The sequence below is a fragment of the Ursus americanus genome, chromosome 26, assembly GCF_024610735.1.
Source record: "Ursus americanus isolate L20-20 chromosome 26, mUrsAme1.1.p, whole genome shotgun sequence".
NCBI lineage: Eukaryota > Metazoa > Chordata > Mammalia > Carnivora > Ursidae > Ursus > Ursus americanus.
In genome coordinates this window covers 15,218,066-15,233,432 of record NC_142152.1, presented here as the reverse complement: position 1 = coordinate 15,233,432, position 15,367 = coordinate 15,218,066, and the positions used below count along the sequence as shown (strand labels likewise).

The window sequence follows — 15,367 nt, the reverse complement described above, 5'->3', positions numbered from 1 at the left end:
TTTTTCAAAGAACTTAGGTTTACCTCTTTAAGAATCAACACTTTCTATTATATTTGATCATATTTCTGGAAAATTTTCTGAACGGAATGACAGTCCGCTGACGTACCCAGCCCGTACACCGAGTGTAATTTATCACTTCCTGATGACTCAGGGACGTGTTTCTGAGCCTCTTACCACAGCCTACGGGCCTAATGATCCAGACTTCACCTTGGGCCACTTTTACCCTTGCTGAGATGCCCTGCCAAGTGCACCGGGCACACACCCTGCAGAGACTGTGCCCTGGGCCTTGGCCGTCTGGAACACTCTCCCTCTGGTTGCCTGCATGGTTCTCTCTTTCCATTCATGCTACAGCTCAAACACCATCTTATCTGGAAGGCCTTTCCTGGCCATTGTTCTCTCATCTCTCTGTCCCCTTTTGTGACTTTATTTTATTTTCATAGTATTTGCCAACCCCCCCCCCATGCATTGTATATTTATCTGTTTATGGTCTGTCTCTCTCACTAGGATGCCAGCTCCTCAAGAGCAGGGCTTTTTACCCATTTTGTTATCTCCAGAGGCTGGAACAGTCCTGACACATAGTAAGTGCTCAGTGAAAAATGATGCCGTTCCCTTTTGGCCAGTGCGTGCTTGTTAGGGAAAACGGGGATCGCTCCAACCTCCTATGGCCCTTCCTGGTTGGTCCTTTGCTGTCAACGATCCCTTCTCACTATAGCAGCTGCTCCTAGCAATTCTCTCATCTCGCCTCCTCTAATCTGCTGGATTCGTAACCCGGGAAAAGCTAAAGGTTGCCGGGAGATGGCCAACCTCCTGATCTCCTTAAATGGATTTTTACAATGTTCATTTCCAGGCTGTGGCCTAAGGGCAATTCCACACCTGTCTTCTGAATCAAGTCCAAGGGCACAGGACTATTAATTCTCTGCTCAGGGGTCTTTGTGGTTTCCTTTTGGTCTTCCCACGTTGTTGAGATGTCTGAAGTCCACCCCTAGACACTCCTACATGTGTGTCTGTGAGCAACCCCAGACACACTCAACAAACACCGTAGGCTTCTAGTTCAGCAGACGGGGGGCTGTGTGGCTCCGTCAGTGCTTCAAGGGCAGAGAACGGGGAGAGAGTAGGTCCAGTTCATTTCTTATGAGAATTTAAAGGTTTCACGCTCTTCTGCACACAAATGGTCTGGGTCTCTGTACATCTCACCCTCTGGCCTTAATCTCCTTCATCTAGACGCTATCAGACCTTGACCCCTGGCTTGGGGCCACCTCACTTCTGCAGAAGTGGGCCAACAAAGTCAAAGATGGTTTAAGTTGGGAGGCACCTCGGAGATCATACAGTTCAACCCTCCTCTGACACGTGAGGAGACTAAGGCTCAGAGAGGGGAAGTGACTCACCTAAGACAACGTCGCCCCTCGGGGGCAAGGCTGAGCCTAGAAGTGGGTCACTTGGCTTTCATTCCACATCACCTCTCTGTCCCCTCACACTTCCATCCCCAGCGGCCAACATCTGTTTCCATCCCGGCCCACTCTGTTCTGCCTGGTCCTGGCCCTGCGAGGGCCCGTTATGGCAGGTCTCACACTGTGAGTGTGTCGAGAGATGTCACCCACCTCTGAGCCCTGAGACAATGTTGTTCCTGATGTACCCCAAGCCACACCTCACTTCACGGAATGGCAGGAAAGAGGCACTGGGGCCCTTAAGCTACACTTAAAGCTCTTCCTAATGGATCCAGAAGAGTAGAAACGCTCTACCTGGGGCAGACTTGCCTGCATGTCTCCCCAAACGTGGCCTGAGCCTTATCTTGCCTAGGGAGTATAATCGAACAGTTTTCCATTTGCCCCCTCTGTTCCAAAGTGCTCCAGCCTGCCACTCCCACCTATTCTGATATGTTCACAAAAGTCCTCCGGGTGGGCACACTGTCTCCAGCCAGATACTGTTCTAGGGTGTAGCTAAAATTCAGGGTGTGGGGGAGACAGGCAAGCCTGGGCTTCAGTCGGGCAGGAAAGCTTTGTGGGCCTCGTTCTGAGGAGCAGGAGAGACATGAAAGACGTTTGCTATTTTGCGGCTTTGCCTCTGACCAGCCTTGGCCCCCACTGCTTCCCTGCTTGGCGGCTCCAAAGGAGCCGGGAGGGGAACAGCGGGGCGGCCGTTGTGGGTCTTTCAGTCAGCCTCCCTGGCCTGGTCTCCGTGTGCTCAGCCAGCCCTGCTCCCCAGGGCGCCAGGTCTCTTGTGGTGCAAGAACTGGACCTGATTCCAAACCCCATTACAGAGATGCCTGACGTCTTAGGAGACCGGCGGGACAGCAAGGCTTTTCTCGTCCCCTCGCAACTGCTGCTGGGAGGACGTGCTCAGCTACCGACAGGGGTGTGAACAGAAACCCTGGTCAGCCTTTGGACTATTCCAATGGTGGACGGTTCAGTGACAGAGTTGTCCTTCTCTCCCCCTGCAACTTCTACCCACTCGCCCCAGTTCTATTCCGTCACTCCCTATGGAATAAGTCATGTAAGTCTCTTGCCTTTTCTGTTGACTCAAAGCTAAGCACTGATGAGAGATTCAGAAGTGGGAGACGTAGTTAAGAAGTTTACTCTCATTGAGGAGTCAAGGGTGATTTTATTCAGTCCCTGAATACTTTTTAAAATAATTATCCTGATGGGCTTTATCATTATAGTATTAATAGATGTTTATTATAAAAAATGTTGAGGAGCACCTGAGTGCTGCCGTCGGTTAAAGCACCTGACTCTTGGTTTTGGCTCAGGTCTGATCTCAGGGTCATAGGATTGAGCCCCACATCAGATCCATGCTCAGTGTGGAGTCTACTTGAGTAGCTCTCTCCCTCTCCCTTTGCCTCCTACCGCGCTCTCTCTCTCTCTCTCAAATAAATAAGTCTTTTTAAGAAAAATGTTGAGGGGCACCTGGGTGGCTCAGTCAGTTAAGCATCTGACTCTTGATCTTGGCTTAAGTCTCATGGTCGTGAGTTCGAGCCCCACCCTGGGCATGGAGCCTACTTAAAAAAAAAAGGTTGAAAAAGCCAAAAGACAGAAGAGGGGATTACCCATAATACTACTCTCCTAGTGCTAACATTTTCTCCTAAGTGATTTTTGCATTTCTTCCCCCAACAAATGTTTACGGAGTAAACACAAAGCCAGGTGCTGATCTAGGTGCTGCGGAAAGGACTCGCTGGTGCATCAGACTTGGGTCTTGCCCTAAAGAAGCTTCGGGGGAAAGAAGACATAGCATGGGCCTCAGAGGCAGAAACGCCTAGTTTTAAAGGCACTTCCTAGTTGCCTGGTCATGGATAAGTAAGCCTCAGTTTACTCATATGTTAACTGGACCTGATAATGGCACCTTCCTTGTTAGGTTGTTGAGGGGAATCAGGTTAAATGGTGAGACATCTACCATCAACGTATCCAATGAATGAGCCTCCATAAATATCATACAGGGGTAATGGCCATGACAGAGGCCAGCCCGGTATAGATCAAAGAGCACAGGGGTCCGTTTAGAGGAGAGACACCCAGCCCCTGCAGACCGTGTCCAGAGCCAGTTGCACACTGGCTGCAAACGCACCAAGCAAACTGTCTGATTCAGTGAGGAGAACCCCTGCGCAGGCGTGATCATCATTGACTGCTCCCCTCTCCTCTCAGGAGCCCCGGGTTCCCTGTCTAGTTAGCCTCCGTGTGTCTTTGCCCCCAGGTCCCACGGAAGGTGTTTCAGGTCTCCTCCAGAAGCAGACGGGCTAAATCTTCCATCTTCGAACTGTAATGCACTGCTCGGATACAGGCTCCCCTCTGACCCCAGCGTGGTTTCCTCCACTACAGCAAACAGCTCCCTGGGTGGCTCAGCCCGGCCTTGCCTGCGCCCCTCCACATCTTCCAGAATGGAGGGCTTCCTCTGCTCGCAGAGCTAATAAACTCGACCACCAGAGAAGAAAGCCAGGCCCAAGGCCCAGAGCAGCCAGTGCGGGAACTGCTGCTACTACACAGAAATATGGGGCCCATCCGAAAAGTGAGCAGAACCCTAGAATCTTGGGACCTCGGGCCTCGGGCTTCCCAGGGAGGCTACTCTTGGGCTCTCAGGCCCTTACCAGTCTTGGCGGCTCTGTGCTGCCCCCAGGTCTATAGGCAAGTCTCAACATGACCCAGGCTGGGACCCCAGTGAAGGGAGACCAGGCGCTTCCCAATCTGAGCATTTTGACAAAGGGAACTGTGGGTGTTCGAGCATCTCCCTCCCCACCCTCTTTCTTGTGTGTGGCACCTAGACAAATAAAATAGAAAATCATTTCTGTCATTTAGGCAAACCCTAGTCCCACAATTCTGAAAGGCACACATTATTAATAAAATATAAACCCATCCAGATCTGACTGAAGCCTCTGCTCTCAGGGAACAGCACCAGAAAAGCCGTGGGTCACCTGTGTCCCCTCCTGCTAGGTGAGCAGGGATCCCTTTGAAGCCTCGGGGGTCACTGCTGGACCTTCTCCTGATGGGGGCCTTCCCTCCACTAGCAATAAACCTCACAACGCCCTTCAGGAAAATTGCCTTAAAGCCAATTTATTTGCTTCTAGAAATGAAGCTCTCGTCAGCTTGTCTAAGGATCAACAAACCTTTACAAATCATTTAACCCCAATTTGACATAAAATAACCAAGGTCCAGAGATATAAATATTTTGTCCACGGTCATCAGCAATATTCCAACTGGAGGATAAGAAAACTCCAGCTTAAGAAAACTCGTGCCTAAGACTTTCACGGCTCCAAACAGGAAATGTTGCAAATGAGTGTCCCTATCCTGAAAATATTCATAATGGACAGTCTTTTTAAAAATATGTCTGCAAAGTGAAATTCCGTGTAGCACCTTAACATCCCACCCAGGCCTCTTAGAGAACTAGCATATGGAAAACCTGGGTGCCAAGCCAATCACAAACAGTCTTCCCCACTGCGAGGTCTGAAGACTGAAGGCCAGCCGTGTCTGCTCGGCCGCCTGCTCTAGCGGCTGTCCAGTGCCAGCACGCATCAGTGTCGATTCCAGTGGATTTCCCCAAATCCGTCGCCTTGCCCAGAAAATACAGCACGGAAAAATCACAAACCCTGCCACATCGTAAGCAGCCATTTAGGGATGGAGTCAGTATCTCGCTGTAGTTTTACACATTCCGTAACCAATTTTTCACATCAAAATTTGTGACACATGGGCTGACAGCAGGACAGAATATTAAAAATCAGGACCTCCCTGAGAAATCCGGGCCATCCGGTTGCTATGCCGACACCCCACAATGCCAAACAGCGCCTCCGAGGTCTAGAAGCAACTTGGCTGGCTTCGAATAGCCCAGACATTGTGAAGGCAGAGCTGCCCCCCTGGCCCAGGCTGTTAGGCAGACCCTCCCTTTCCCAGCTCTGCTCTCTGATTCCCCAGGGGAGTGATGATGACGCTTGTCTGAATTCTCTCAGCCTCTGTCAGCAGGGCTGGCCACATCACTCCCTAAGAATTTGAAAACCCACATGGAGCGTCCTGGCCCAACTAGACAGAGACATGTTTTGGAATGGCAAGAAGACCAGTGAGAGGTTCACCACAGCGCTCCGGGAGAAAGCACTCAGCTGCACCTGCCCCTTCTAGGCTGCACATCGGGTTCAGCATCCCGAGAAGATGAACATGCATTCCCCGATCTCCTTAGTGATGGTCAGGCTGGAGCCAGGAACAAAATACTGGGGGGGGGGGGGGGGCTTATGACGCTTGTCTACTCCCAGAGACAGGCAGAAATCCTACTTCGTTTGCCTAACAAGTACTTATTAAGTCTTGCTGTGTGCATCAATATGGAGATGTAAGAAGCTTCCAGCATAGTCTCTGCGTGACAGCGTATATGACTAAGAATCCTCCTGAAGTGAAATACCTCAGAAGGTAGGAAGACAAGGCAAGGCTGTGTGCAGGGAGGTGTGTGACTGGGGACCAGTGCCTGAGGAACAAACAGAGGGGGAGCTGGCCATGCCCCTAGGTGGCCAGAGAACTGTCTGTGGCTCACTCCCCGGAACTCCCACTCTCCCTCTCTTCCTGCACCTGCGCTCCCTCGCTCCCGGGATCTTCCTGATAATCCTTCACACTTCAAACTTAGCTCCCAGTTCACAGCCCTTTTCCAATCTGCAAGTCGAACCCCATGGGAACAAGGAGAGGGCCAGAGGACGTTCACCTGCGCCCCCTCATGATTGCCCAAATTTACCCCTCAAAACAAGAGCCACGTGCCTCCAGCAGAGCCCGGCCCACCATTCCAGGGCTCTCAGTCTGGGCGGCCTTCGGCCTCCCGGCAGACCTCGGAGGGCAAGGAGGAGTGAGGAGGGAGGAGAGGTCCGAGAGCAGGGTCAGGATTCTGAAGCAGAGACAAACGTAAGGAGACCTAACCTCGGGCTCTGCTCCCATCAGCAGTTTCCCTGTGCTCTCTTCCCTTGCCCTTCCTCTCTCCCCTCCACTCTCCCCTCCTCCTCCCCCTCCAGCTCAGACCCTCCTCCCCACACGTCACCATTGTGAAGGACAGAACATCTGGCCAGCCTGCCTCTCCCCTGCCGCTCCAAGCCCACCTACCCTGAGACCAGGGCTGGCCCTCTCAGGCTGTAAGAACGGGGAGCTCGTGGGTCTGCGCAAGCTCCCTGCGGGTCTGGGGCCACTGCTGGTTCAGCCAGTTCCCACTCCAGTCTGTCAGTCTGCCCGGATCCCAATACCCTGGGGTCCTTACGCTGGAGGCTTTATCCTCATCAGCCTTTCCGTCCAAACATCCTCAAGGGCTTTGGAAACAGTTCCTAGTGACAGGGACCCTCAGCTCAGAAGGGAACGCTCCACCTAATCAGGCACACCTGCAGAGTTCAACCGGACAGGGATCTGGGAATGGGGGGGGCGGCTGGGGAAAACCCATAAACCCCAAGGTCTCCTCAGGCAAAGCTAGGAAATATGGTTCCTCTGCAGGGGTTTTTTTACTTCTTCCAGGGGGAGGGGGGTTGACAAGACACGGCATCTGGGGCAGGTTGGGAATATGAGAACACTTCCACACAGACACCCGCCTCCACCATATTCCTGGGGCTCAGCTGCCTTTGCAGAAATATCCCAGATTCGACTCCACGCAAGCCTTCGCCCTCCTGAACCTGCACCTCCCTCCCCAGGCCCAGATCTTTCCCGTCAGAATGGCCACCCTGCTCTACTCTCCCACCCTCAGCCCCACACTTGGCTCGCCCTCCTCCTGGTCCTCTTCCGGCCAAGCTGCCCCAGCCCAGCAGCTTGTCCCGAGGGTCGCCCAAGGCTCTCGCCCGCCACCGGCCCCGGTCGGAAGAACGCGGCCCGCCGCCCGCGCCTCTCGGCGGGCACCAGATCCTCCCGCCTCAACAGGTGCCCCTGCCACACAGGGCCGTCACCCGGGGACCGGGCGGCAGCAACGCCCCCTGCAGGGCGGCGGGGGCTCCGCACGCCCCAGCCCAAGTCCCCGGAGCGCCTAGGGCCCCGGCAGCGCCGCGGAGGCCCCCGCCGTGCTCCGCCACCTTTGTTTCCCCGCTGGCACATCGCGGAGCTGACCTCGAGAGAGGGAATCTGCCAGCCCTAGCGCACACACTGCCAGCTCGCCCGTCGTGATGGACCCTCGTGTTGGGGTGAAGGGCGCGTACAGGAAGAGACCTTTCCCGGACCCAGAGAATGCCGCGGGTGTTTGTGGCGGAGTACTCCGTGCCAGAGAAGCAAGTTCAAGTTGAACTGGGCTGAAAAGGGGGCTCAAAGCCGGGCTCAGCCCCTAGCGACCCTGCCTTACCCAGCGCCCCCACCCCACGTCCTTTGCCCCCTGGAGACTAGAGAGGGGGTGCGCACGGCCACCTACGCGTTCAGCAGCGCGAGGTTCCCACTGCCGGCTCGCTGCGCTCACCGTCCAGCCGCCTTCCTGGGGCGGGCGAGGTGCGGACAGTCGGGCCCCGGCTCCGGCCGCGCAGTGCTGAGAGAGCCACGTTCCCAGTCGCGCGCGCACGCCGGGCCCACCAAACTTGCAGCACTTTCTCCCAGCCCCCACCCGCTGTCACCCTCCCTTCATCCTTGCGCCCTGGCCCGGCTGGCCCGAAAGAGGTTGCCATAACAACGGACAGGAATGCTCCAACATATACAAAGCCGGCAGGGCGCGGCGGGCACGCAGCCCCCAGCCCCGCGCCCTCTGCAGCCGCGCGGGGCTAAGGACGCGCGCCGCGGCTCCAGGGCCGGCCGCCCGGCGCGCAGGGCGTACTCACAATGAGCGGGATGGTGCGGTCCTCGCGGAGCTGCTCTGGCCTCCCGCCCGCCCTCTGCGCGCCCCGGCCGCCGGAGGATGCTGCGTGGGCTCGGTTGTCCTGCCATAAGTAGTAGAAAGTGCCCAGGATCCAGGCTACAGTCAGGATGGCGATGGCATTGGCGCGGATCTTCCTCATGGTGGGCGGGCGGGCGCCCCGAGTGGGGCCCGGGCCGGCTTGCTCTCGGGGCCGGGGTGGGGGCGCTCGCAGCCCCAGCTGTTTGTTTTCGCTCGCGCCTTGCTGCTCAGTCCTGCAGAGCCGAAAAGGGAGAGAGGTGGGGGGTGGGGGGTGATAGGGAGAGACAGGAGCGCGGAGCGATCCTCACGGTCCTAATGCCCTTCAGCCCCGAGCGCGCGCGTCCCCCGGGCGCCCATTCATTCGCGCGCAGAGCCCGCCCCGCGCTCCAGCCCCCACCGGCTGCCCCGGCCGCTGCGCATGGGGAGAGGAGCACGGCGGGTGCGAAGCGGCGCGGGAGCGCGAGCCAGACGCCCGCGGTGGAATGGCGACGGGCCAGAGCCAGCCTCTGCTCCCACCGCTCGGCGACCGAGCGCCCGGCGGCTGCCCCCGCGCGGCCCTGGTCGGTCCCGCCTACCTCCACCCACCCCCGGCCCGAGCAGCCCTGAGTCACCGGCTGGAGATGCGCGACCCCGGCCCGGGCCCGCGCCGCGAAGCTGCAGTTCTGGGCTGCGCTCGGAAATGCGCTCTGGCGCGAGGTTTAAGGTGTGTTCTGCGAGGCCTCGGGAAGGGACGGCTGGGCGAGAGGAGAGTCTGGAGTTTGCACGGGAATCCTCCGCAGCCTAGGATTCCGAGCCGCCCCAGGGCCCGCCCCGAGGAGGGATTGGAAGCTGGTGCACTTGACAGTCGAACAGAGCGGAGGGGATGCGATTCTGCTTCACTGCTGGTGAAAGAAGGGGAGTACAACTACCCCACATCTTCCATTGGCCTGGGGCTCCCAGCTTTCATGAGGCTTCCCTCCAGACCTTTCACTGTGGCCTGAACAACCGTGAGGTATCGTCACCGCTGTTTGTCAGGGAGAAAGGAGACCAGAGGGGGTGGAAGATTGGCCCGAGGCCACACGACTAATTAGTGGGCTGAGCCCAGTCTAGAAGCCATCTCTCCGTTTGCACTTTCCACAAAGTGCAAAACACGGTGGTGAGACAGGGACACAGAAATCACGGAGATTTTGCCCCAGCCCCGGAGGCATTGAGAACTCCGTGTGAACTGCTCAGAGCAGAAGGCAAGGCGGGCTAAATCAGTTCTAGGAGAGCAACACACTGTCAGGCACAGAGTAGACTCACAGCGAGCAGATGTCACCCGAGCTAAGCAAGGATCACAGAGGAGGAAATGATGTATTGCAAGGTAGTCTTAGAGAAGGCTTCTCACAGAAAGTGGATAAACCTTTGAATAAATTAAGAGGCAGGGCAGGGCAAGGTATTAATTAGATGCATGCATAGCCAGAACAAAGGTCCAGAGGATGGCAGTGCTTGATGTGTTCCAGAAAAGAGAGCTGTCTGGTATTGCCGGGGCCCAGGACGCTGGAAAGGACTTGGGAGCTGACTTTGGGCAGGCTGGGCCCTGGAATGCTAGGGGCAGAGTTGGCAGGGAGTTGGCTTCTTGCTGGTGCTGCTGGACACTGGCTCTCACAGAGGGTCCCAGCCCAAATAAGGTCCCCGACTCTAAATGAAGCTGCCTCAGGAATCACGCAAAGGTGGGGCCACAGCTCATGCTTCCCCAAGCACCCCCATCAGCCGCACTCATTTTCCTGCTTCTCCAGCACGCAGGGCTGAACCGTGCGGTTAATAGATGCCCATTCCGTTTCTGTTGGAATGAAGTAAAATGAAGAAAGAAAAGCCTAATGCATTTTTGCTGCAGAAAGATCATCGTGGCTACTGCAGTACCTTCTTCCTCACTCAGAGCACGAACCTCGAGGACATGTGGACAAGTCCAGAAATGGCCCCACCAAGACTAGGACCCTGGAAAGAGAGTGTACCAAGAGGGTCTCACGAAGAGTTGCAGGGAATCCGAGGCCGAGCCAGGTGGCAGTCAGGAACAACAGGAGGTGGGTGTGAAGGTGCCAATAGGCCCGGAGCCGTGGGCCAGCCTTGGTCTCCTGGGTGTCTCTTGCCTGCGGAGTTTAATTAGACTGCCGTAGGGGCCAGAATTCATTTCCAGAGAGAGAGAAAACCACTGTCAAGCTACAGCCTGGTTTCCACAGGAATCATGAGGCTTGTCCTCCGTGGCAAGCCAGGAAAACCTTACTGCTTAAGAGTCAGGCCCCACGGGCATTTCCAAACAATAAGAAAATATAAGGAACTCCCCTTTTGGTGCCCCCATTTCCACACAGGCTCTCAGGTCAGCCAAGTGGAAAGACTTGGGGAATGGCCCTCTGTTGCCGCTGGCTGCTTCCCTCAGCCCAGCCTGGCCTATGTATGTCTAGTTGCCTTTGGTTTTGAGAAAACCAGGTGAGAGGATGTGGGATCCAAAGACATTACATCAACCCCTAGGGAGGCGCTCCAAACTCACTCCTAGGCATGGGAATGAAGCTGGAAACCAAAATCAGGCTGATGGGTTTCTGATGGCTCTAGAAGGAGAGCTGTATGAGGAGAAGGAGGGAAGGAGGAGCTGGAATTTGGCAGGATTTCCACAGGTTTCACCTCTTACTCCCCAGCGGTCGGTGGTGAGGATGATACACCCTCTGTACCAACCGACACTGCCTGGTAGCTCCGTCTGGAAGAGAGGGCTCTCTGCCGCCCCCCTCATGCTCCCCCAGGCCACCACCAGGAGAAAACCCCCACAGGGACAGAGCCTCTCTGGATGATGTTAGACTTCACCGCCCTCCCTTAGATGGACACGGTAAACTTCCCCCGAGTGGGGGTGGGGCGTGGGGTGGGGGTAAGGAGGCAGGTCAATACCGTGCTCTTTTGGCTGACAGAAATTTGACCTAGGCAGAAGTTAAGTGATGGTCTCTAGCCACAGGCACATTGGAAGGGCCTGGAACTTGGGGCTGCCACCTCAGCTACCGCCCATGGACTTTCTTCCAGATTTGAACCCTAAATAGGTGTGGGGCTGAAGCTCAGCCCTCCCTGAGATGGATTACAGTGTTCAGAGATGACAGTGAGCATTGTTTCCTCTCTGGTCCTAGGAATGGAGTCCAGCGGAACCATAGAATCAAAGTGATACCTAAGAGACTTGGTGTCGCCCAGCATTCACTGAGCCAGAGTGGTCATCATAGCTGTAGTTACTGGATGCCCAGCAGGTGCCAGCTACGGAGCCGGTTCCTCACCTATGTGATCTCTGAAGCGCCCCAACCCGCAGACCGGGACTTGGGGAAACTCTCCATGGCGGAAGCCATTTAGCAGGGAAGAGGCGGGGCTGGGTTGGAGTCCCTTCCCCACGCCAGTGTCTGGGGGCCAGTACAGGGCTTCTGGGCACACTGGGCAGTCTGCAGGGTGGTCAGAAGTTCTGTATGCAGGGACCTCACCTCCCCACTGGGGCCTCCACTTTCTCCTCTGGAAAAGGAGGGATGCAGGAGATGACCTCCAAGGACCCTCCAACTGTGCCCTTTTGGACTGCCGGTTCCTTGGGCATTTCCTTCCAAAACGTGGCATTGCTCTCCACATGGCCCTTCTCTTTTAAACTGTCAAAGCCAGCACTTAGGTCAGTTGGGCAAAGCCATGTGTTCCTGGCACTCCCAGAGGCCCCAGGGAACTCTCCGCCCCTGTGCATTTGATGTGGGGGTAGATAACAGAGGGGAGAAAGGCTGTATAGTTCAGGTGAGACCTTGGCTCTGGAGTTGGACCACCTGCATTCAAATGCTGGTTCTGTCATGTGTTAGGAGAGTGGCTTGGGCAAGTTCTCACCCTGTTTCCTCAACCGTAAGGGGCATTGACAGCCCTTAACTTGCAGCACTGTTGGGAAAGGTAGGAAATAAAGCATGTAAACTCCAGTGCTGGTAACCACCCCCCCGCCGGGGCCCCCACCCCACCTCACCCCTCTCACAGGCACTGCTGCTGGCTGCGGGGCTCTCGAAAGGCCTGCCCAGGGCACGCGTGGGGGATTGCTCACCAGGGCTGCGAAGGAGAACAGACCCCAACAGGCCCAACAAGGATGACTGTCCTGCCCCACCAGGCGATGGCTGCCTGTCTCTTTAGAGCCTGTGCTGAGCAGCCTGGAGGGGGCAGAGGAGAGGCAGCGTGCGGGGCCCCAGCCGCTGCTGGGTGTCCATTCTTGCCAGCATACCCATTACCCTTGTGACTCAGTCAGCTTAGAAGCCCCTTGCCCTGTCTGCAGCTGCAGCAGGGACCCAGACAGTGGGTGAGGGGGACTGGTTAGACTGCCATGACTGCTCTAGGCCGAAAAGGAGGCAGACACGGTGAACAGAACGTATGTTAACAGGCACTGTGCCAAAGCAGGATCTCAGAATACTCACAATGACCCTGTGAGGAAGGAGGGGACCCTCTCCTTGCACGGACAAACAGACTGGAGCCTGCAGAGGTCCCCCAGCCATCAGCGGCACATACGATCCCCCTGGCTGCACTCAAGGCACCACTGCACCTAAGGGAATGTTATTTCTAAGTTTCTTATAATCCATCAAGGAGAGGACCTGGCTCTCTGAAAGGAACTCCAAGAGTCTTATCAGTCATCATTCTCGTATTTGGCTTTTCAGATCGGTTTCTGCCACTGGGGTGTAAACTCCATGAAGCCAGGAGTTGTTGTGTGTTTTGTCCCCCGTGGTCTCCCCTGCACTTAGAACAGCGCGTGGCATTCGGCCGCACCCAGCACATGCTCACTGAGTGCTTGTTGCTGGAAGGGAGGGAGGGAAGAGCCTGGAGAGAGGGAGCAACGCGTCTGGGGTCAGTGTGGGCCAGTGGGGGGAGGAACTCAGGTTCCCCAACAGTGCTTGCTCAGGAGCACTGTCCCCCTCCCTGCAACCCCAGAACCAGGGGCCAAATCCTGCTGCCCCAGGATGGCAGGGTGGGGGGTGGGGCGCGGAAAGGTCCTCTGTGTTCCCATCAGAGTTTGGGAGGAGTGACCCTGGTTCTGGTGGATAACTGCAGGAATATCATTACTGATCATGAAATGAGCCAGCTGTTGCATTTGGGAATAATAAGATTGGAGAGGCTGAGGGTTAATTAGAAATGTGTCAAATGCTTTTTCTTAACAGTAAGGAATTTCGACAAAGGAGAAATGCATAAATAAAGCCAGCTGGTCAGCAGAATTGGTCCCGGAGGCAGAGCCCTTTGGGAGGCCTCCCTGACCTCCCCCTCTCCACAGCCTCTGCAGAGATGAGTGGCAAAGGTCCTCAGAGTCGAACAGATGGCCCAAAATGCCAGGGCAGTGCTTGTCACATGCCCGTCTCTCACCCTGGAATGGGAGTTCCTCTGAGCAGGGCCTGGCAGCCTTCTTTTGTCACCAGTTTCTAGCACAGTACTCGGGCATCGTGGCAGCACTCCCTGAATATTTGTGCAATGAGTGAATGAGGGAATAAATACCCAGGGTGGAGGGCTGCTGCTACTCCCCATCTGTCCCACGAAAATGCCACAAGCCTGCTCAGACGGCAAAGCCTGGTTGCCCACGGGGCGGTACTCCCAGTCCCTTTCTTTCCTTTCCTTCTTGAGTGCCTGCCATGCCAGGCACTTCTAGGTTCCAGGGATACGAAAATGAACAAAACCTGATCGCAGCTTCTGAGAAGCCCAGTAACTGGTCACGGGGAAACACACATCAATTGTCACAAGAGGGTGTAATGGAACTCTCTAGAAGCACAAAGGGGGCTCCTTCAAGTAAGAAGTCATCTGAGAGCTGAAATCTTAAAGGGCAGCCAGGCAGGCAAGAGTGGAAGGGTGTTCTGGGAGGAGGAAGGGCAAACAGAGGACACTAGGACGTGGAAGTGTGTGGGAGCACAGGAAATGGTGAGAGGTTTGGGGTAGGGGGTAGGGGGTCGTGATGGTAACAAGCATAGAGGCATAGGCATTGACCAGTTAACAGATGTCTTCTCTGTCTTTCTAGGATGTTTGGACTTACTCTGGTAAGCCATGGAGAACCAACTAAGATTTTATTTTTTTAAATTTTTTTTTTTATTTTTAAAGATTATTTATTTATTTATTTGACACAGAGAGAGACAGCCAGCGAGAGAGGGAACACAAGCAATGGGAGTGGGAAAGGAAGAAACAGGCTCCCAGCAGAGCAGGGAGCCCGATGTGGGGCTCGATCCCAGGACTCCAGGATCATGCCCTGAGCCAAAGGCAGACGCTTAACGACTGAGCCACCCAGGCGCCCCCCCCCCATCTAAGATTTTAAACTAGGGAGTGACATGATCAGTTATATATTTTTGTGAGGAGGCTGGAGACTAGTGGCAGGGGATCACAAGGATACCGTGCTTGTCCAAGCAAGCAGTGCCGTGGGCCTGGGTGAGGGCAGAAACTCTGGAGGAGACAGACAGAGGGCAGACTCAAAGGATTTGGTGATCAGTTGGAAGTGGGGTTGCAGGAAGGAATGAAGAAGAGCATGCAAATTTCTTGTGTAGGAGACAAGTGCTTTGGTGTAAGGTAACCAACTGTTAACCGAAACAGGAAATGCAGGTGGAGGAACAGACTTGGGAGGCATGATCAACGGAACTGGAGTTCTCTGTGGTCTGTCTGGAAAAGTGGCTGTACACCCAGGTCTGGTGCTTAGGAAGAGGAGAGGAAGGAGCCAGTCAGGTAGAGATGAGAGAACCAGAAGCACAATTGGGGCAAATGTGTTGCTGGGTGGCTGCACATGTGCCCAGCACCTGGGCACAGGAGAGAACCGTATGCGTCAGAGATGAGGACTTCCCGATCCCTCGAGTGAAAAAGAAGCCACAGAGAACTGGTAGGTTTTTCTGCCTCCATCAGATGCTTGTCTCAAGGCCCCGGACCCAAGCTCTTGGGAATACTCATTTCTTTATCAAGGACCTCATCACCTGGTACATATTAGGATGGACCCTAATATTAGGTACATATTAGGATGGACCCTAGGCTTAGGGCTGGAAAAAATTTGGCTGAGAAAGAGATTACGTGGTAAGAGCAGAGAGATTCTGAAATGCAAAGAGACCCCTGGCATCTCCTTTAGCCTAACTGGGCCTGTAGTTGATAC

At 55.2% G+C, this 15,367-nt stretch overlaps 1 protein-coding gene across 1 annotated transcript in view; it reads right to left on the bottom strand.

Moving 5' to 3' along the window:
- GALNT16 (polypeptide N-acetylgalactosaminyltransferase 16) overlaps nucleotides 1-8,525 on the bottom strand; it is an 87,392-nt gene extending 78,867 nt beyond the window's left edge. The window contains exon 1 of the mRNA XM_045807952.2: nucleotides 8,216-8,525. Within this exon, the coding sequence (XP_045663908.1) occupies nucleotides 8,216-8,392 (177 nt within the window). The 5' untranslated portion in view covers nucleotides 8,393-8,525. The remainder of the gene's footprint in view (nucleotides 1-8,215) is intronic.
- Between the last annotated feature and the right edge of the window lie 6,842 nt (nucleotides 8,526-15,367).